This window comes from Pseudorasbora parva, chromosome 9, assembly GCF_024679245.1.
Source record: "Pseudorasbora parva isolate DD20220531a chromosome 9, ASM2467924v1, whole genome shotgun sequence".
In the NCBI taxonomy this organism is placed as follows: Eukaryota; Metazoa; Chordata; class Actinopteri; order Cypriniformes; family Gobionidae; genus Pseudorasbora; species Pseudorasbora parva.
In genome coordinates, this window is record NC_090180.1 from 15,431,917 (window position 1) to 15,455,264 (window position 23,348).

A 23,348-nucleotide genomic window follows, 5' to 3' on the forward strand; every position below is an offset into this window, starting at 1 on the left:
CTGGTATCCAATCTTTTCAATCATTCTAATATTAAAGTTTATACTATTTTGATAATGGAGTTAATACACACCACCACCAAGAGTGCAGAAAGCCCGGAGGTTCACCAAGGGTTATGTTCTTCTCCCATCTTATCTAAACATAATAAAAACAGACAGCAGATGACTTTACCACACACAATGAACGCACAACATGTTTGGTCAATGCACACGATCATGCACTTAATATACACACCTCTGATAAAAACGTCTGTGCGGATTTCTGAGCTCCCACGTGTAGCAAATATTCGTAGACGTATAATGCCAACCTGTATAATAACACAGATGTCATCCGGTTAAACTGCCTGCTTTCATTATATAGGTTAATAACAGCCTAATTTATAGAGATCCATCATTGCAGTTTGTTTCCATCAACAACAGTTTGAATCTACTGCATTTCCAAAACTATAATCAATATCACCATGGGCGTTTGCAAACAGACATGTGAAATAAATAGAATGCTCCTATAAAAGTAAAAAAAGAAAAACTTACATTTATTGCAAATAAAGAAATACATTAAAACCGGGGGGAAAATTCAGCTTCCACTAAAACATCACTAGAACATATTGAACAAGACACTCGTTTTAGGAGAGATGATAACAGCTGTGCGTGTAAATAAGCCTGTTAAGACAGAGAGAGCGAGAGAGAGCTGCGCGCTTACTTTTCCCGAGCTTGCCCGTCCGATGGCACCGCGGTCCCTTTACCTTTCGCGAACATGTCTTGCGGTGAAGATAAACGCGTCTGCCAGCTTGACTGCGATGTTTCCTTGTGCTCCAGCTGTCAACGTGTAGCCCGCCTCTGACCCCATCCGCTTCAACCGACCCTGCCACAGCCAGATCATGAACTGTGGGCGGGAACCCGTGGTGGATGATTGACAGCTTCATAGACCAATGAATATGTTCGACGTGACCTCACGATCCCCCTCATCTGCATAACAGTTGAAACAATAAAATCATCTTCTTCAAAATCGACGGGTATGTCTTTTTTAATGATAATCATATTGAATGTTTATTTTATCATATGTTGTTATTGTTATTTATAGTAACATGTCTGTTTCTGTTTTATTATTATTAGTATTCTTTTATTGACTGCTTGATGCTTTGGCATGTAAACACTTTCTTTTTTTGGATCGTTTTATTGGGTTTTATTGTATTGTGTCCAGTTAGTGATTTATTACAGTACTTAAATTAAATTAATTCCCTCCATTATTGTATTGTATTATTTTAAAATAAATATTTTGGTTGTTTCATTTATTTCTTAAAATAAATATTTCTGTACTATAAGTGCTGTAACAATTATGCTAACAAAGCTTTGTTGACTTCTGACTCTAGTTGAAGCGCTATCCTATGCTTATTGCGCCACCTGTCGGACAGCAAATTAAGCGATAAACCGCAGGTGTCAACACATTCCGTGCTTTATGCAAACACGAGAGCTTTCTTTTAGGTTTGTTATTGTTTTTGATGTGAGAGGGGTCATAAAACTAGGGCTCTAAGAGTTTTGTGAACTTTAAACAACACATGTAAACGAGACACGGGGCGGGGTCTAGTGAATATGCTACTTCACACTATACGCTCCGCACGCGCGCGACTGAAGAGGAATTTTGCGGAGCTCCCGTGCGCTTCCGTGATCACGCCGTGTCTGCCACTGCAGTTATGACCTTGTGTTAAATTGAACCAGACTCTCAAGGACGACCGCGGTAAGGGCGTAAATGATACTTTATATCTATGCATCAAGCCACGTTTCATCTTAAGCTTGTTTTTGATGCTGTTTTGCATACTCATTCAACAATCGCACGACCATCCCATTAATTGTAAACGCGCAGCGCAGTAGCCTACACAGTAACATCTATTCATATGCTGAAGAGACTGTGTTGACTTATCTTATTGGCACAGGAATGTACTTCAGTTTTACTCTTTAAATGAAGGGTGTGAATGTAGGAGTGCCACTTGAGAGGTTACTGAAGGTTGCGCAATCATCAACAGTCTAGTAGTTACCGAACTAGAATTAAGTTACAACGTTGTCACGTGCAATTACATGTGGTCAGATTTTCACAATAATAACCAGACCAGTATTATATGAAGTGCAGTATCTTTTTTTATTTTTGTTCCAGTTATTCTGCTTTATTGTTCATATAAAATGCAAGAAGTTTATAGTACCATATTCATAATTGTGATAGTCTATTTACAATGTCTCTCATTGTAACAGATGTTTACATCTACCAATGTCTTTACACATATAGGCCACATACTTTAACAGGAAGTTAAAAAGATACTTTTTAATTTTAAGATGACAAGAGGATGATCATATGGAGCTAAACGATTGAAAACCTCTCTTTTAAAGGAAGTAAAAGTGTATTTTATTTATTTATTATTTCATTTATAACAAATTATATTTTGGATGCAACAATTACTCTTTTAAGTCTGCATTTTAATAATTAGCATTACGCAAAAGTAATAAACAGTTATACCCAAGTATTTGTTAACATGAATATGTTTGAAATGTATGAATGCCATTGCATTAGATATAGAATATCAAACAAAGTGCCACATATTATTATTATTATTATTATTATTATTATTATTATTATTATTATTATTATTATTATTATTATTTTTATTATTCTTTTAAAAAGAACATATCCAACTTTTGTTATAGAAAATACACAAAGAGATCAAAATTAAGTTACACTATTTTAAGATGACATAGTTGCATTGTGCTTACTCAAATAAGTACTGAGCAATATTAGTTCACTACATGTACTTACAGTTACGGTTACGGTTTAGTTTAGGGTATGTTACAAGTAATTATGCATCATTTACTGTTATAACATGTACATGTAATGTGTAACTACATCACCCTAAAATAAAGTGAGTAACACTTTAGAATAATGGTCATTAGTTAACATTAGTTAATGTATTAACTAACATGAAGTAACCATGAGCAGTTCATTTGTTACTGTATGTATTCATCTTTGTTAACACTAGTTAATAAAATAATCCAGCTGTTCATGGTTTGTTCACAGTGCATTAACTAAGGTTAACATGATTTTAATAATGTATTAGTAAATGTTGAAATTAACATTAACAAAGATAAATAAATGCTTTATAAGTGCAGTTCATTATTAGTTCATGTTAACTAATGTAGTTAACTAATGCATTATTCTAAAGTGTTACCAAATTAAGATAAAAAAACGATTTCTTGACTTTATCTTATTCAATGACCTTCACAGGTTTATTTGGGGTCAAGTGTTCAAATACTGCTTTATTCAAAACTGTTACAAAACTCTTAGCTTTGAACATTATTATTGTTCTCAGCTGCTGGGCTTCCAGCACATCAACATGGCATCAAAGTCCAATCTTGAGGACAATCTGCATGATCTTCATCTGGAGGATGTAGGGCAGGATCGCAACCCTTCAGAGGTGAAGATGAGTCAGATAGTGCTGCCCTGCCATGCCAACCACTGCGGAGAACTGAGCATCGGACAGCTGCTCAAATGGATGGACTGCACAGCATGTCTGTCTGGTGAGTTTGGACAATAATGAGTGATGCCAAGCACCTTTAACCTGCATTGTAAAGGCTCCAGAAATTCTCTATTTAAGGATGTGAGTATTATTGGGGACTTGTTTGCAATGACTAAGCAAATCTAGAGCAAATATTATGTTGATGTGCATGTGACTGCATGGAGTGTGTTCTAGACTGTGAGAACATTACTGGAAACATTGCAACATGGGATCAATTATTAGGTGCATTTTTTCACCCGTCAGTCATGAACAGGTAAAACTGTTAAAATGCAGTGATTCATTAGTGTCAAAATGACTTATTTAAATATGTTTCTATTCTAGCGGAGAGACACGCTGGATGCCTCTGTGTGACAGCTTCTGTTGATGACATCTACTTCGAGCACACCATTGGGTACATAAGAAATATCACTTATATTTTCGATAATTAGAGCCACATCTCAGTGTCATTTGAAAAACATCCTAACCAGCATGCCATTTCGCCGTAGGGAGTACTGGCAGTTCTGTCTGGTTTATTGTGCTATTAAACTACTATTAGAGAGAAGACTGTTAATTACTCTGCCAGCCTGTCCGACTGTGGGAATAAAACAACACAAATCAAACGTAACTTTGATTAGTGAGGAGAGCCTCAGTAATACAAGCCCAATGGAAAACAACCTCATTAATGAGACACTGTCATTATCACTCACATTTGTGACATACAAATATATATATATTTTCAGTGTTGGACAAGTGGTCAACATTAAAGCCAAAGTCAACAGGGCCTTCAACTCAAGCATGGAGGTAACAGCCACATTTTAATCAAAGCAATACATTTTTAGAGAAAGTTACTCTACTAAGTCTCTCTTTTTATTTTTTTTATTTTTTTACTATTGTTTAATACTGGGGGTATTAGATGTTTCCACAAGGACCTAATATATAATTATACATATAATTTATTTTTTTAATGTAATTTTTACATGTTTTATTTATTTATTTATATTATATGTGACCCTGGACCACAAAACACACGGGTATACAATAGCCAACAATACATTCTATGGGTCAGAATTGTAGATTTTTTTAATGCCAAAAATCGTTAGGATATTAAGTAAAGAAAGATCATGTTCCATCAAGATATTTTGTTAGTTTCCTACTGTAAATATATATATATATAAAAATATTATTATTAGTAGTAAAAGGCATTGCTAAGAACCTCCTTTGGAGAACATTAAAGGAGATTTTTTCAATATTTAAATTGTTTTTTTGCACCCTCAGATTCCAGATTTTTAAATAGTTGTATTTCAGCCAAATATTGTCCTATACTAACAAACCATACATCAATAGAAGGCTTATTGCTGGACCCTTATGACTGGTTTTGTGATCAAAAGGGGACACATATCAATTACAAACACACACACACACACACACACAAACACACACACACACACACACACACACACACACACACACACACACACACACAAACACGCACACGCACACACACACACACACACACACACACACACACACACACACACACACACACACACACACACACACACACACACACACACACACACACACACACACACACACACACACATTGTTGTTGTCATGTTGGTCTATGTGGTTTACAGGGACTCTCCATAGGCGTAATGATTTTAATACTGTACAAACCGTATTTTCTATCCCCTTACACTGCCCCTGCCCCTAAACCTACCCATCACAGGAAACATTCTGCATTTTTACTTTCTCAAAAAAACATAATTTAGTCTGTTTTTAAGGCCATTTGAATTATGAGGACATTTGATATGTCCTCATAAACCACATTTATAGTGTAATACCAGTGTAATACCCATGTAGTTATACAAATTTGTGTCCTCATAAACCACATAAACAGGCTCACACACACACACACACACACACACACACACACACACACACACACACTGTCTCAAAAAGAAAAATTAGTAATATTATAAAGACAACATGTATTCCAAAGTAAAATAATTGGATTTTCATTACAGAAGATCCTTAAAATATCTGGAAAGGATTTACTTTGTTTACTAGATGTCTACTGTAGATTTCCACTGTTTTAGAGTACTGTAGATGATAAGAGAACCATTTTAAATTGTATTTAAATTTATTTGTAGAATTTTTTATTAATTGTTAATATTTTGCAAAGACTTTCAGAGAATTCTAAATTTTGGGGGAAATTCCATCTAAAGCAATTTTCTGTGAACCCCCTTCCACAGGTGTCTCCAAACTCGGTCTTGAAGGGCCACTGTATGGCAGAGTTTAGCTCCTGAACACACCTGAACCAGCTAATCAGTGTCTTCCTAGGCCCTAGTAAATAATGCCGCCTTCACATGCTATCGCAATTATAGTAAATATGAATTTCTGAGGTAAAAATTGCACATGAATGCCGTCTGATTTTGTGTTTACCATTGGGAAGTTCAGAAATAATTTTGATACCCAAGTTCCTGAGATGGGCATGGCATAACCGTAAAAATGGCGGATGGGAGACGAATTTCTGCTGTGGCAGGTTTTTTCCCAGGTTGTTGTTTTTTTCCATTGTCTTGTCGTTAAATTAGTACATATTTACATAAATTCGTAATCGAAGCATATTGTGGATTTTAAACACATCGAAAATCGCATTTAGTTGACCATCATTCCAGAATTGTAAGCAAGCTTACTATCTAGATAGTGTGGTAAAAGTAGCTATACAATAGGATGTATGGCAGAACACTTTTAACATTGTAGTCTTTAAGCAGCCTCTACATTATGCCTTTATTGTGAATGTGATTATAAACAATATGCTTTCGTGTTGTGCTGCTAGTGTTTGCCAGTGATTCTATGATTTTATGAGACTGGGAAATGACTGAAATGGCTATAGTGTTAAAATAACAATTTCCCAAGACGCACAAAAGTATGAACCTGGCATCCTCCATTCTTTCTGACAACAAAGCTCCTGAATACAACAAGCTCATAATCATGACTTCTGAAGTGGGAAACTTCAGAAAGCACGTGAAGGCAGCATAAGACACCGATTAGCTGGTTCAGGTGTGTTTTATCAGGGTTGGAACTAAACTCACCAGGACAGTGGCTCTCCGGGACAGAGTTTGGAGACCTCTGCCCTATCACATTGTTTTAAAATATTGTAGTCTTAATATTATTTAAGTCAGGTGTTGTATTAGTAGGATGGTAATTATTACTGTATATATTGGTGTTTGTGTGTGAGGTGGGGATAGAAGTCAGCTGTGAGGACCTTTACAGTGGCCGTCATTGGAGAGTGTGTCAGGCATTTGCCACATTTGTTGCCAGACGCACAGATGCAAACAAGGTATGACAATGCAATAATAATGTGTCTAATGATGTTTATAAATATACTAGGCCCACTTATATCTCAGTTAATGAGAAAACCATTTTATAAGGGGTTTACATTTTGTTATGGTTGTGAAATATATCATCTTATGTAAGGAAACACTGCAAATGGTATGCAAATAAACTAGGCTGATACAATTGCTTTCTGCACAGCATTTGAATGCACCTTTACTCTGCACTATTTTTTAACCAGTTATTAACAGTCAGATAAGATATGTTTCTGGACTGTGATTGCAGGTGCAGCTGAAGCAGGTTGTGCCCTGCACTCACCAAGAGCAGGTGGAGCACAGTTTAGCAGCTGAGAGGAGGAGGATGAGACTCATTCACCATGACACCATGCAGGACTTGCTCAACAACAAGACCTTCCAGAGAAGTATCAGCGAGGGTGAGTGTCGTAACTTAACGTAAGTTAAGACACGGAGGCACTTCCCTTTCAGTCAGGACTATTCCCAAACATTACGCCAACAGACTGAATGCATAGGCACATGTGATAATATCTCAGACAGAGTGAGTTACATGGACTTAAAGGGATAGTATTTATCCAAAAATGTATATTCTGTCCTAATTTTCTCACCCTCATGTCATTTTACACCTGTATGACTTTCTTTCTTCTGTGGAACATAAAATAAGACACTTACAATCCCTATTGGAGTAAATTTGGGTGAGGAAAGGATGACAGAATATAACATTTTAGAGATGACTATCATTTTAAGTGCCTGCACATGACCTAGACTATCATTTAGTTTCCTCCAATCATCTGTTTAGCATCTTAAGGAGGTGTTTTAATGTTTGTGAGGCAGAGAACCGTGATGAAAAAGAGGCTGTGCCGACAGAAAAAACAAGAGTGGAAAGTGTCGAGCTGGTACTTCCTCCTCATGCCAATCACCAGGTCAACACATTCGGAGGACAGATTATGGCCTGGATGGAAAATGTTGCTACTATTGCAGCCAGGTTTGTGCCTACACACTTGCAAAGTGTTTTTTTATACAGCTGTTAATATTTAGCTTTAAACCCTTATCCTGCACTAGATCAGGGTTCAAGGTTTGTAATGTTGTCATAAACATGCCACAAAAAGAGACTTCTGCAATGACAGTATACTGACTCTTTAAGGAAAACAAAGAGCATGGACTGCAGTTTATTTAAATACACCATGAAATCATAATTAAGATTTGTGCCATTTAGTTCATGTGTGCTAGATCTGAGGCCATCTGTGTAATCCTAAAAGTTGTCAATATTTGTTTTCAGAAGATATATCAATTACACTAAAGGGTAAAATAAAAACAAAAACACATTACATTACTACTGTAGTTCATTAATCTCAGTATATTAACACAGTATATTGTTTTGTTTTCTGAAATGTTGTTTAAATATGCTAATTTGGCATTATATAATTAAATATGTATAATATATAATATATAAAATTTCCAGAACAAATATCTAAACATTTGATAAAGCCAGGTTCAAAACTTGTTTAATATTGTTGACATATTAGAGTTATACGTTTTTTTTAAAATAGATTTTGGATTTTTCTTTTTACGCCTTCTTAAAAACTGTCAGCAGTCCGAGAAAACAATACATTTCTACCATAATTTTAGAAAAATATCTATAAACCTATGTAAAAAATTTTAATATCATAGATAGGAATAAAACTGGAAAGTTTTGTGTATGTTAGTGCAACCGAAGAGGAGATTTATGGCCCAGTGCATGAGAACAAAAACAAATAGCATTTAATGCAAAAAACAAACAAAACAAAAACGTAAATGTGTTTTTTGGATGTTTTCCTCCTGCAAGTCTGAAAGAAGACATGTCATGGAAACGAAATAGCCCAAAATGTCAGCATTGACCAGTGGATGAAAAGACAATGTGTCTGACTAAAAACACTTATGACTTATCCTGACTTACACAGATATTTGTCCAATCAGCTGCTCTCTCTAAAATTAGAAGGATCTGCCCATATGCCACCTGAAACTACCTGAAACTAATTCTGTCCCAACAAATCTCCTTGTTTCTATAGAAAGTGCATCAACACAGGACAGAAAACTGTCTCAAGATATATGTATTGGCTTTCTTATTTTTTTTAACAGTCGTTTATGCAATGCTCATCCTACTCTGAGGACCATAGACATGTTTCACTTCAGAGGCCCGTCCCAGGTTGGAGATCGTTTGGTTCTGAAAGCCATTGTCAATAACACATTCAAGAACAGGTGGGCTTGTATAATAAGCATCTAAGACATTTGAACGATTACACATTAAAGATGTCATTCAGCTGATTGCCAGCGTCTCTGGTTTTGCAGTATGGAGGTAGGCGTCTGTGCAGAAGCCTATCACGGAGAGGAACCTCTGAGGCACATTAACAGCGCCTTCATGACGTTTGAGGTGCTGGATGAGAAAGGAAGGCCACGTCCACTGCCTCCTATAAAACCTGAACCTCAGGTAAGGAATCCAAATCTGAATCCATAGTGTGAACGGTCATGACAACACTCATTTGATTGTTTATAGGGTACATGACACTCACAGTTTCTGCCAATTTCTTTAATCTTCAGTACCTATAGAGTAGACCCTTCGTATCTCAGAAGGATCTTTAGTTTTATTTTATTTATAAAAGACAGGTACGCTGTACAGATTCGTGCAGTGAGCGGAGCTAAAAAGTCACGAGCACACACGCACACACACACACGTCGTGTTTCCATGTTTTATGGGGACTTTCCATAGGCGTAATGGATTTCATACTGTACAAACTGTACATCCTATCCCTCTACACTGCCCTGCCCCTAAACCTACCCATCACAGGAAACATTCTGCATTTTTACTTTCTCAAAAAAACTCTTTCTGTGTGATTTATAAGACGTTTTCCTCATGGGGACCTAAAAATGTCCCCACAAGGACAAGGATTTTGGATATTGCCATCTTTGTGGGGATAACGTAGGGATTACCAGGCCACACACACACACACACACACACACACACACACACACACACACACACACACACACACACACACACACACACACATATACATCATGGCATTATCCCTGGATAACTTTTGATTCACTGTACGTTTGTGTTGTTTACATTATATACACTTATGCGCCGATTGCCAAGAAAACAAAGACGTTTGATGCAGTTTCAACTGTCTGCGGTTTCGAGTCATGACCGGGAACAAACACAAACACACTTGCAGAACTTCGTTTCTGCTCCAGATAAACAAACTGCATCCACTGTTTCCTTAATGCTGGGTTATTTGGGAAGCTGAACATGGATATCTTTTTCTCACAACCAAAAACACACTTCTTAAGTGACATTGTTGATTTTGTGGTCTAAAAACTAAATGCTAGTGCTGCCAACGGCTTCCGTAACCTGAACGAAGCTCATGGGCATGCTCTTGCTTTCGCTCTGGTTCATGTGTGCAAGCGCTTAAACGGGAGAACTGCCCATACAAGCAAAGTGGCATTCAGGGCCATACTCGAAAACTTTCCGAAACTTGTTAGAATACTGAGGGAGTGTATTTGGCACAGAAATACCTTTTTTTTTTTTTTTTTTTTTTGACATTTTGGCCATGTTTAGCATGATAATCCAACTTTTTAACAGTGTAAATAAGTCAGAATGCATGAAATAGCATTATCCCCCTTTAAGTAATTTTTGATATTGTAAAATCTGAATTTTGAGTGCTATTCTGAATTTTTTGACAGGAGGGACAGAGGAGATACCAGGAGGCTCTTGCCAGAAAGAAGATTCGACTTGATAGGTAGCAAACCTAGTGCTTATTCTTATTCTGATAGCAAGAGCTGCAGTTTATAAACTCTCAAAACTATGCCAGAGAAGCCAGCTAGACTGCAACATCCTCAATTCACCCACAGATGGCGCTGTCACTGTGCATCACTTCTAAAAACTCGATCCATATAATACATGGACTTTACTTTATTGAACTTCAGGATTTGATTTGTTGTTCCTAGAAAAGAAGAATTTAGCTTTGCCATCACAAATAAATTAAATTTTAAAACATATTCAAATAGAAAACATTATTATTTTACATTTTAATAATATTTCACAATATTGCTGTTTTCAGCCTTCAATGAGACTTCTTCTAAACACATTAAAAATGGTACCGATCAAAAACTTTTGAACAGTTGTGTATATTATATTAAATATGTATTATATTGAATATGTCTATTACTTATGTTAGTTTTAATAATGCTTATATATAATATTAAATATATATATTTATTATATACTTTTTTTAAATGATGATGTTCTAAAGTATTTATTTGGCTTGGATAGAAATATTATTTTCATTTAAATCCATGTAAAAATGTAAAATCTATTTAAATCTATTAAATTGATTTCATGGAATAATTAAAATAAATTTGCAATAATATGGGTTTTCATTTGTTCTTCATTTGTTAAGGGTTTTCATGACTTGTCATTAATCTGGTTTTATTTTTATTCAGGAAGTACATCATCTCATGTAAGCAGACCGAAGTGCCACTGTCTGTCCCATGGGACCCTAGTAACCAGGTAACTTTTCCTGCTATAGAAAAACTTTAAGTATATTTACCATTAAAAGGTCCAAACTTGTAGCATGAATAGGTAGAAGTAAAGGAAACAAACAAACAAACAGCTGTACCAGGATTGCCAAAAAAAAGGAGTCAATAAAAATGAGCAAGGATTGCAGAATTATGTAAATATGCCTTGGCATGAGGAAAGGGTTGTCCAATGATTTGGACAATTCTTAAAGTACTTTTCTACTGCTGTCATAATAAAATATGATATCGTGTGTTACACCTTTTCAACTTGTGATGACTAAAAAACATGTTAGTACTCCATTGATCAAATGTTTCATTTTACTCATAGTGGCCCTCATTTATTAAAAGTGCATGCACCAAATTTCCAGCGTGCACTTGGCGTACACCCAAAACCACGGTGACTTTGAGATTGATCAATATGGACGTTGGCGTACGGCACGCTCAAATCCTACACCAGCTGATGAGGTGGTGTACGCACGTTTTGAGTTAGTGCGAAAATGCGTAGAAAAACAATTCTTAACACCACAAAACGCACAGACAAAGATATTCTATATTATGACCCACTGTAAAAAAACAACAACAACAACATAGTAATTATAAATGTCGGTGTTTTGTGCAAAAAAACAACAATGTTTAATTTGTGTGACTTTACCAAAGCATTTGATTTGTAGGTATATGTATTCCTCCAGTTGCGAGCCTGTGCGCTAAGCCCGGTTAAGCCCGGCAGCTGCGCACGGACTGGGACTGAAAATGTTTCAGACTGACGGACAGCATTGATGATTTATTGATGATACTTTGTTAAAGCAATTTGTCTGGTTTTCAGGTGTATCTAAGCTACAATAATGTGACAGCCCTGAAAATGCTTGCAGCCAAAAACAACTGGGAACTCAGCTCAAAGAAGAGTCATGCAAGTGCTACTCTTTATACATCGGTCTTGCTTTATAAAGTTCACTCTGTAACATCAGATGCTCATTGTCTTGCTCTGAGCAGGTGAGTCTGTATACAGTGGAGGAGAGTCAGAGTCTATGTTTCAGGGTGGAGTTTGAGATGGATATTCCAGCACAAAGGACTTTCACCCTTCTCTCAGATCTCAGCCGCAGACAGGAATGGGACCAACACTACACGTGAGACACTATACATACAACAGTACTTTTTGCTGCTTAGTACAAATGAAATGGGGAACAGCATGGATATATATATACATATATATATAAAATGTTTGGTACAAAATAGTAACTTCTATATAAAATGTCAGTTCAAAATGTTTTCTTTTTTGTGTGTTGTTTTAATCGCGCAGTCTGTGTGAGCTGCTCATTAGGGTCGATGAGGATGATGTCATCTATCGAGTTGTTACTCCTTCGGTCAGTGAAGGAGGAAAATTTCAGGACTTCATTTTACTGGCCTCTAGAAGACCGCCTTGTGATAGCGGGTGAGAATTTGGTATTAAATATACACTATGTCATTTTTCCATCCGCTAGAGGGCACCTATGGGCACCATGGAAACCGAGGGTAATGAAGATATGACGCAATTGACAGGCGACTCCCTCAGACCTGGTCAGACTCCTCGATTAAAATAGAAATGTTCTCAGAATTTACAAATAGTTGGAAACATTTGGGATATGTGATAAAATTTCATTATTTTCCATAATGTAATGATAAAAATTAAACCTTCATATATTTTAGATTTATTGCACACCAACTGAAATTTTGAAATCACCAACTGCTTCAATGCTGAAATCACCAACATTGCACAGCAACATTGCACACCACCTGGGGTGCCAGGAAGGGTAAGACAAGATGCATAAAACAGGAATCCGAAAAGCCATGGTACAGCCTGGGCTTGAATCCGGAGCTCCTGATTTGACCAGGAATGGCCATCTTTCAGGTCTTTTATTGTTTTAATACTGGTGATTTTGGCATACAGCTCATGAAAACCCAATTTTTTTAAAAAATTAGCATATCATGAAAAGGTTCTCTAAACGAGCTATTAACCTAATCATCTGAATCAACTAATTAACTCTAAACACCTGCAAAAGATTCCTGAGGCTTTTAAAACTCCCAGTCTGGTTCATTACTCAAAACCGCAATCATGGGTAAGACTGCCGACCTGACCCTGTCCAGAAGGCCATCATTGACACCCTCAAGCGAGAGGGTAAGACACAGAAAGACATTTCTGAACGAATAGGCTGTTCCCAGAGTGCTGTATCAAGGCACCTCAGTGGGAAGTCTGGGAAGGAAAAAGTGTGGCAAAAAACGCTGCACAACGAGAAGAGGTGACCGGACCCTGAGGAAGATTGTGGAGAAGGACCGATTGCAGACATTGGGGGACCTGGGGAAGCAGTGGACTGAGTCTGGAGTAGAAACATCCAGAGCCACCGTGCACAGGCGTGTGCAGGAAATGGGCTACAGGTGCCGCATTCCCCAGGTCAAGCCACTTTGGGCTACAGAGAAGCAGCACTGGACTGTTGCTCAGTGGTCCAAAGTACTTTTTTTGGATGAAAGCAAATTTTGCACGTCATTCGGAAATCAAGGTGCCAGAGTCTGGAGGAAGACTGGGGAGAAGGAAATGCCAAAATGTCTGAAGTCCAGTGTCAAGTACCCACAGTCAGTGATGGTCTGGGGTGCCATGTCAGCTGCTGGTGTTGGTCCACTGTGTTTTATCAAGGGCAGGGTCAATGCAGCTAGCTATCAGGAGATTTTGGAGCACTTCATGCTTCCATCTGCTGAAAAGCTTTATGGAGATGAAGATTTTGTTTTTCAGCACGACCTGGCACCTGCTCACAGTGCCAAAACCACTGGTAAATGGTTTACTGACCATGGTATTACTGTGCTCAATTGGCCTGCCAACTCTCCTGACCTGAACCCCATAGAGAATCTGTGGGATATTGTGAAGAGAAATTTGAGAGACGCAAGACCCAACACTGGATGAGCTTAAGGCCGCTATCGAATCAGCCTGTGCCTCCATAACACCTCAGCAGTGCCACAGGCTGATCGCCTTCATGCCACGCCGCATTGAAGCAGTCACTTCTGCAAAAGGATTCCTGACCAAGTATTGAGTGCATAACTGAACATAATTATTTGAAGGTTGACTTTTTTTGTATTAAAAACACTTTTATTTTATTGGTCGAATGAAATATGCTAATTTTTTGAGATTTTGGGGTTTTCATGAGCTGTATGCCAAAATCCTTAGTATTAAAACAATAAAGGACCTGAAATATTTCAGTTGGTGTGCAATGAATCTAAAATATATGAAAGTTTAATTTTTATCATTACATTATGGAAAATAACGAACTTTATCACATATGCTATTTTTTTTTAGAAGGACCTGTATATAACACTGGCCTGGTGGTTTTTGGTAATTTTACTGCTTAAATACTACATAGTCAACAGAAAACAATATTTGCCATCTCGTTTACTTCAGTGGCATTTCTGAGTGAACCAAGATTACATTCTGATTAAAGACAAAGATTATACGTACGTAATTACAACTTTGGAAACAACTGCACAAAGCTGAATACATCTAATGCCCTACTAAACTATATTTACTACTACTATATTTATAACTATTTATTAACAAGGGATTTGGATACTGGCTGTCTTGTAGATTTGTCTATTGATTTCTCAAACAGATTTTTTTGGCAATAATAGTGCTGCCATAGAAATGCATAATTCCGCATCCGAGGATGTGAACAGCTCAGAGTAGACCAACACGGGTTGGCATCTAGCCTTCTTCTTTTTCTTTCGGCTGTTCCCTTCAGGGGTCGCCACAGCGAATCATCTGCCTCCATCTATTCCTATCCTCTGTATCCTCTTCTCTCAAACCGACTACCTTCATGTCCACCTTCACTAGTAACTACAGTAAAACATGACATGGCATAAATGCAGCATAATTAATTTCTGTCATTCTTTAATATGATGTATGTTTTCTAGGGATCCGTATGTTATTGCCCTACGGTCGGTCGCTCTACCCACGCATCCACCCACAGAGGGGTTCAACAGGGGTGAGGTGTTCTGTGCTGGGTTCACCATTTATGAGGTGTCGAAAAGTGTCTCAAAGGTAGGAAAGAATAGTGCTTTGTGATGTCTTATGTCCTTCCTCACTTATGTGTCTGACATGCTTCTCATTTTGCCCTCAGATTTCCTACTATAATCAGGCCAGTCCAGAAGTGATGCCGTACATTTCCACTGACATCGCAGGCCTCTCATCTAGTTTCTACTCAACATTCTGTGCATGCAGCCAGTATCTGCTAGACAACATAGTCAACACACCTGCATGCACCCCTTTTACATTATGACCTGCTGCTGCTGGGTGAACTCAATGTTTATGCTTTTGAAGGGGCCAGATCCAATACTTCTGTGGCATTTTATTCTTTTTCCCTTTTTAGTCCATAATTTATAATTGAGATCTGGTTTGTATTCAGAGTTGATCACACAGTACTGAGTGAAAAACCAATGCTTTGGCTTTTGTAAGGTTGCAGTTTGAATTGAATGTGATAAGAGAGAAAGACTGTGTGGTTCAAAATAATACAATGAAAAAATAAATGTTTTTATTGCATTTTCCTCACTGGTTGTTCACAACGAGTTTCAATGAGTGAGTTTCGCAAGAGAACAAATTCTTTTAACAATAAGTTTCAAATTCATTTCTGTCACATGGTTCTCTCGCTCGCTGAATCTTTCTCAACCCACAAATTTTATTTTCGGTCCCTTTTTTAATCATGTCCACTAACAGCCATTTTGCAAAACCTCTTTAACATTGTGGCAGGTTCTCATTAAGTTTGGTTAAAAAGCATATTTCTATTATATGTATGAAAAAATTACTAAAAAGCAATAAGTTTATAATTTAATCTTTCAAGTTTTCAATGAACATTTATGTACATATATTGACATGGACTACAGCATTATGATTGACTTTCATTTTGTGATGTCTTTGTCAATGGTTTATGATCTTGATTTTCAGACTGACATATTTTCTATATGTTTTCTGTACATATTGGACATATTGTAGAAGCTCCGGTGTCTGTTCACTGCTCGGATAGACATTAATCTTGCAGTCCCAGTATTGAGGCCTCTGTCCTTTGGCCACTGCTCTAGAGTCAGTGAGAAGCGAGATTGGGCATGGATAAGACTACTATATCCCATCACAGTCCTGTCCAAAGCCTCGACCTGCAGCTGCAGTGAAACATCTTGCCAGGCCCCCTGGAAGAGCTGCACCATGTCCTCCACCAGTTCTGGTGTATAGCCTTCATTGAGAACCTCTTTAGGCCAACCTGGAGCCAGAGTCACATATGGAAAGATTTGATCAATGGTTCTCAAGAACTCTTCTCCTGTCACATAGCCATGTATATGGAAAGCTCCATGGGCTACGTCCATGTTGACCCAGGTGGGGTGGTGCAGCAGGTCTCTGTCATAGGCCCGACGAAGGAGCTCCAGTGAGGGGCTCAGATGATTCTGGGACTTTATCCTTAAGTAGAGTCCCCACGGCTTCTTAGAGGCAAGAATCATCTCCAGGCAGTCCTGAAGAGGTAACTCAGGATGGGACCCCTGAATGACAGGAATGTTTGGTTGACCTGCCCTAGATATTACTGGGATTACCAGCATTCCTCCAGGGCTATCTGCAAAAAATGCTTGTATTATTTATCCAAATCTTACCACAGTTTCTATCCATCTAAAGTTGTTAAATTCACACCTCCAAGCAGAGATAGCAAAGAATCTTTATCAGTCACTGTGTCCCACTGGATGTTGAGTCCATCACCATTCACCGGCCTGAAATAGTCAACTATGTCTCCACCTGGATAGAATCTTCTAGGTCTGTTTCTCAGTTCTGAGAAATCAAGTTGCCTGTGTTACTGATATACACAATTAGGGATGCATTGATATTAAAATTGTGGACAAAACTGAAAATCATTAAAGTATTAGTGTTTTTAAAGAGAAGTAGTTTTACATTATCATGGTCACAAATGAGAAATTTCAGCTAAATATTTTTACGGCAAAAAAGCATAAAGCATCGCTCACAAACCAAGCTATCTGTTGGTAAACATGGCGTATTTGCATGGAAAAACCTGAAGACTGAAAAATCTGCAATGGTATCCAAAGATAAATGTGATCTTTCACTCTAAAAAATTATAGTTTCAATCTGGGGTTTAGCAATGATACTATCAAAGAACCATTTTTCCTCAAAGAAACGTTCAGTTATCATTTCTTAAAGCTACACTGTGTGATATTTTCCCACATCTAGCGGTGAAAAGGTATATGACAATCCGGTGAATATTAGTTTCTGTTCCTCTCAATTCTGATTTCGTTTTAACTCCTACGGTGGCCGATTTAGTCCAAGATTAACATGGCTTCCAGTTCGACCTCGTTCATGACTGCCATCGAGTGTTAAAACACGAAAAGCGAAGCTTGAATTTGCGGGTATGTCCCTTTTTGTCTAATGTACTTTCAAGACGGAGGGGCAACATGGCGACCAGCATTCGAACCCCTCACCCGTATGTATTTTCAATGGCATATTATAAACTTACGAGAATACTTTATTACTTGAAAGAAGTAAATATACATTAATGAGCACATACATTTTTTGAAAGAACTAAGTGTTTTAGCTACGAATAAACAAAAAAAGTTACACAGTGTAGCCTTAAAGGAAGTGTATGTAAGATTGTGGACAAAACTGGTACTGCAATCACTTTCAAATTATTGTAGAGCGGTGTATCCCCCTCCCCCTGACTCGAAGTTGCCAGATGGGCTGCAGGAACGTTTGTAGCTGCAGCTGTGGTAACTACAGCAGATCTGGCAACCCGGATGCCGAAACACTATTGAATTTGTGATTGGAAGATAGGTGGAGGGTAGCCTGATGTGGTCCAACTCAATTCTAGTCAGATTATGAGTCTGATACTGTTCCTTTGGGCTGTAATTATGGGGCGTGTTTCAACCGAACCAGGAAAGACATCAATTGGATAGACCTACAACCAATCAGAGCAACAAAGCGATGCATAACGTAGTTGTCAAATGTCAACAGAACTCAACTGCACGGTGTTGCCAAGTCTGCGTTTTTTCTGCGGGTTGTTTTCCATGTCCGCGGGTTGAAGCAACCTCAATTATGCGATATATTTTATACCCAGGAATGCTAATTTTAGCAGGCAGCCATGCCAAAATAACACATTTTACCCTCCAAACACCATTTTTTCCTGGAGAACCATGTTGTGGGTGGGGCTGAGTTCGGCTGGCATCCAGGCTAGGTGGAGGGTGGAGCTTCAGGCCAAAACACAACATGTCAACATCAACATCAGTTGAGGGCTGCAACCACAACTTTCAAATGACAATATCCTGGCCGGACTACTGTTGTCAGTGATATAGGTATTTGAAATTAAAATGATTTCTTAATGTCTAGTGATAAATCAGGGCCATTTTATGATTAATTGAAATACAATTCTTACATACAGTTCCTTTAAGTGAACCATGTTTTTCTGAAGAACATTATATTAATCAAAAGAACCTTTTCTCCACTATAAAGAACCTTTTTGTTTAGTTAAAAGATTCCATGGATGTTAAAGGTTCTTTATTCAGCCAAAACTTTTTTTATGTTATATGAATGCAACATCTCTATAAACATCTCTATATTGGCAGATAACCAATATGCTACCAATATATTGGGTGTGGTGTTACATTCTAAACCATGATGTCACTCACTCGCAGCTTCTTTGAACTGTGAGAGCACAGGCTCATAGATGTCATAATAGATGCGCTGAGGGTTGCTGTTGTCTCTGATGAAGAGAAGATCATTCACAGTGGGGTTCTCCTTTCCTTGCCACAGGGTTAAACTAAACCTGTATAATAATCAAGACATAGTACAAAGATCATCATAACTTTCTTTAACCGAAATGACTGAAGTAACCTGAGTTACCTTGAAGATTGGCTGAGCAGCCAGCTCAGATGTGGCCACCCATTCTTGACCATCAAAGCATGGACAGGAAAGGTGATTTTCTGAGGGAGGTGTCTCACAGCAGTGTACATCTGCTCCACCATACTGCGCGTGTACGTCACATTGGGGAAGATGGAAAGATAAAGAACTTTCCATCCTGGAGAGATGGTGACATCAGGAAATTTCAGCTGAATGAGCTCAAAAAACCTTGTAATTAAAGTAACAAAAATAAATAAAAAAATCAACATCAAGCAATCAACATTTCACAGAGTTCAGTATGTTGTTTAGAATATCATTCCAAATAGTGTTATCTAACTTGTATCACTCCACTTTCCTGTGTTTGCAGGTTTCAATGTTACAATTTTTTTTTTAGGTGTAAGCATTTTAGTGTACCGCAATTATACATTTAAGTAATAAGTAAACATAATTTACTACATGTACTTGTATATTAAACTTTAGGTTTAAGGTAAGGTTAGGAGGAAGGTTTGGTTTAGGATTAATTGTTAAATGGTAAATGGACTGCATTTATATAGCGCTTTCAACAGACCCTATGGCCATCCAAAGCGCTTTACATTTTTGCCTCACATTCACCCAATATATATACTGATGGCAATGTCAGCACCAGCTCTTCGGGAGCAGCAGGGATTAGGTGTCTTGCTCATGGACACCTCGACACTTAGTCAGGTGGAACTGGGGATCGAACCACCAACCTTCTGGTTTGTTGACAAACTACATGAGCCACTGCTGCCCCTAATTACATGTAATTATGCATAATTTATAGTTATTACTACAGTAACTACATGTAAAGTGTAACAATGACATTGTAAAATAAAGCATTATTGGTATTAGACTCAGTCTGTGTATTATTTGTGGGGATATTGTTGGGACTCTTTTGGTATGTCACAGTTCCCACACTTGTGGTTTTTCTCTATTTACATGACATACACTATATTGCCAAAAGTATTGGGACACCCATATACAAATAATTGAATTCAGGTGTTCCAATCACTTCCATGGCCACAGGTGTATGAAATCAAGCATCTAGGCATGCAGACTACTTCTACAAACATTTGTGAAAGAATGGCTCTCAGGAGTTCAGTGAATTCAAACGTCATACCGTGATAGATTGCCACCAGTGTTATAAGGCCATTCGTCAAATTTCCTCACTACTAAATATTCAACAACAGCAACTCAACAAATTGGTAGGCCACATAAAATCACAGAGCGAGGTCAGTGCATGCTGAGCAGACAGTGAAGAAGTTCTCAACTTTCTGCAGAGTCAATAGCTACAGACCTCCAAATTTTCATGTGGCTGTCAGATCAGCTCAAGAACAGTGTGTATAGAGCTTTGTGGAATGTGTTTCAATGGCAGAGCAGCTGCATCCAAGCCTTTCTTCAAGTGCAATGCAAAGCATCTGATGCAGTGGTGTAAACTACGCCGCCGCTGGACTCTAGAGCAGTGGAAATGTGATCTCTGGAGTGATGAATCGCACTTCTCTGTCTGACAATCCAATGGATGAGTCTGGGTTTGGCAGTTGCCAGGAGAATGGTACTTGCTTGACTGCATTGTGCCAAGTGTAAAGTTTGGTGGAATGGGAATTATGGTGTGGTGCTGTTTTTCAGGGGCCTTGGACCCTTCGTTCCAATGAAAGGAACTCTTAATGATTCAGCATAACAAGACATTTTGGACAATTCCATGCTCCCAACATTGTGGGAACAGTTTAAAGATGGCATCTTCATGTTTCAACATGACTGTGCACCAGAGTACAAAGTAAGGTCCATAAAGACATGAATAAGCAAGTTTGGTGTGGAGGAACTTGAATGGCCTGTAATGAGTCCTGACCTCAACCCGACAGAACACCTTTGGGACGAATTAAAGCAGATTCTGCGAGCCAGGCCTTCTTGTCCAACATCACTGCCTGACCTCACAATTGCGTTTCTAGAAGAATGGTCAAAAATTCACATTTTCCCACACTCCTAAAGCTTATGAAAAAGCTTTCCCAGAAAATTTGAAGCTATTATATCGGCAAAGGGTGGGACAACTCCCTATTAAACACTAAAGATTAAGAATAGGATGTCATTACAATTCATGTGCATGTAATGGCTGCCGTCCCAAAACGTTTGGCAATACAGTGCATTTTCTGTATTTGATCCACGTGTTCAAGCGGGCCTAAAGACCGCAATTGGGCATAGAGCTTCTATGGTTCCCTAATGGGATGTGCTTACTTTTTTACATGTTGTAAAAATGCAAGTTTTATAGAGCTTTATCTAACCATTTTTATCATTACTGTACCAATAAAATGTGCAAACACATTTTTGGTTGTGAACAACAAATTGAGAGCCAATGGCTTAAATCATAAAGTAAACTGAACTGTATCCAAGTGTTAAAAATAAAATGAGATATTAACTACATTCTTACTCAGAAGCACTGACCACTGGCCAGAAATCAGGGACATTAGGACCAGGAAGAATATCTGCATTTATCCACACCGGCCGGTTGATCCCTGTTCGGTTTTTCGCTCGCAGCAGATCCAATGATGGCTCCACAGCATTAATACTCTTAAAGTCCAGCTTTATCCCTAATGAAGGATGACCACAAAGCAAAACTCACAATGTCTTCTGTACATTAGTGCAGATACTAATGTTCCAGGTTGTTCACCTTTCTTTGATTTGAGTACAGCATCCAGCCACTCCTCCAGAGTGTTGTCACTGTATATGTCCGGTGGATGGGCCATGATGGGAATATTGGTTTCATTGGCTGTATTATGACCTTGCACATTTATATCAGCCTCCAGGATCATGACATCACCTGTAATGTGTACAGATAAATGACATTTAAGGCATTTCATTACACCATATCACCTGTAGAGTTTGTTATCACTATCGGAGCTTGCGAGATTATGCATCTACCATATCAAACACCTACAAATTACAGGAAGATTTTTTTAATTATTATTATGCAACTGCTAATTGAATGGACAGAAGTGCAACCTTGAACAAAGGTGTTATAAAACAACAGATAACTCTTACTGTTCAAGGCCTTGTTCATCTCAGACTTATTGTTGGCTGAGTGATACCATGTTGCATAAAGACCATCTTTCTCCCGAATCTCTCCAGTTTGAAAAAGAAAGTCAAGCATGTCCCCATCTGATGGGAAAGGCTCCATATCCATGTCAACTGAAGCCTCTGAGATCATGTACAAGCAGTATCCACAAATTGAGCAACATAGATACATCAGTATTGTTTTTATTTTCTCAATTTACTCTGAAATTCATAACGCATACGGTTTCATAAAAATGTACCTGATAAATGATGTTGCATATGAACAAAGTCTAAACTCTCTATATATCAATATTTAATGTTATGTAATAAAAAGTACAATAGAGGTTTCATACCTGATCTCGAGATCAAAAATACTGAAGTCAAAGTAATGATGAGAAGAAGCGCAATCAGACCGATGCCAATACATAAGAAGATGAACTGCTCTCTTGTAAAGATCCCCAGAATTGTTTTTGGTTCTGTTCTTTCTCCATCTTCATCTTCCTCATTATTGCAGTTCTTTTCTTCTTTGTCGTCCATCGTTCCGCAGTATCAGATCTCTAAATGTTCACTCAACGTGCATAAGCTCCACAATGACTCTCCCAGGGTGTCAAGTTGTGTTTTCTAAGGTCCAAACTGCCTTTATCTGCAGACCATAAAATGTTGTGATAGGCTGCACTTTGTCTTCTTGTCATCTTGTTTGCAAGAAAATGACTGTGGAATGTGTTTTTTTGTTTTTGTTTTAACTTTCTTTGGTTAAATTAGGCGATCATTAACTCTATGCATATGTTAAACAACAAACACATACTTATGTGTAACAGAAATCTAGGAGATTTTCTGTGGCCTTGCAGAAAAAAAACTTGATTGTATGATATAATGGTACACCCCCCCCCCCCCCCCCAGTTTAAAGCCTTTGTTATTATTTGTTTAATGTACTAACAAATTGTGTGA

The 23,348-nt window shown here is 37.9% G+C and overlaps 3 protein-coding genes across 6 annotated transcripts in view; 1 reads left to right on the top strand and 2 right to left on the bottom strand.

Moving 5' to 3' along the window:
• The window catches only part of ssbp3a (single stranded DNA binding protein 3a), a 53,093-nt gene extending 52,179 nt beyond the window's left edge, over nt 1-914 (bottom strand). The window contains exons 1-3 of one of the 4 annotated variants that reach the window (XM_067454087.1): nt 698-914; nt 233-305; nt 72-133 (exon numbers count right to left, since the gene is read on the bottom strand). In XM_067454087.1, the coding sequence (XP_067310188.1) occupies nt 72-133; nt 233-305; nt 698-753 (191 nt within the window). In that variant the 5' untranslated portion in view covers nt 754-914. The remainder of the gene's footprint in view (nt 1-71; nt 134-232; nt 306-697) is intronic. The other 3 variants (XM_067454089.1, XM_067454086.1, XM_067454088.1) reach the window with 3 other exon arrangements.
• Nucleotides 915-1,481: 567 nt separating this feature from the next.
• On the top strand, nt 1,482-16,007 carry acot11a (acyl-CoA thioesterase 11a). Its single transcript, XM_067454093.1, has 16 exons — nt 1,482-1,732; nt 3,351-3,558; nt 3,879-3,948; nt 4,277-4,337; nt 6,778-6,879; nt 7,158-7,305; nt 7,721-7,871; nt 9,005-9,124; nt 9,215-9,353; nt 10,610-10,665; nt 11,369-11,435; nt 12,267-12,350; nt 12,434-12,567; nt 12,741-12,872; nt 15,374-15,500; nt 15,580-16,007. The coding sequence occupies exons 2-16, from the start codon at nt 3,375-3,377 to the stop codon at nt 15,736-15,738; spliced, it is 1,734 nt and encodes a 577-aa protein (XP_067310194.1). The 5' UTR covers nt 1,482-1,732; nt 3,351-3,374; the 3' UTR covers nt 15,739-16,007.
• Nucleotides 15,969-22,945, bottom strand: fam151a (family with sequence similarity 151 member A). Its single transcript, XM_067454092.1, has 8 exons — nt 22,754-22,945; nt 22,389-22,544; nt 22,018-22,167; nt 21,778-21,937; nt 19,341-19,565; nt 19,127-19,263; nt 17,130-17,264; nt 15,969-17,055 (listed from the first exon to the last, which is right to left on the bottom strand). Exons 1-8 carry the CDS (start codon nt 22,935-22,937, stop codon nt 16,397-16,399), a joined length of 1,806 nt encoding a protein of 601 aa, XP_067310193.1. The 5' UTR covers nt 22,938-22,945; the 3' UTR covers nt 15,969-16,396.
• Between the last annotated feature and the right edge of the window lie 403 nt (nt 22,946-23,348).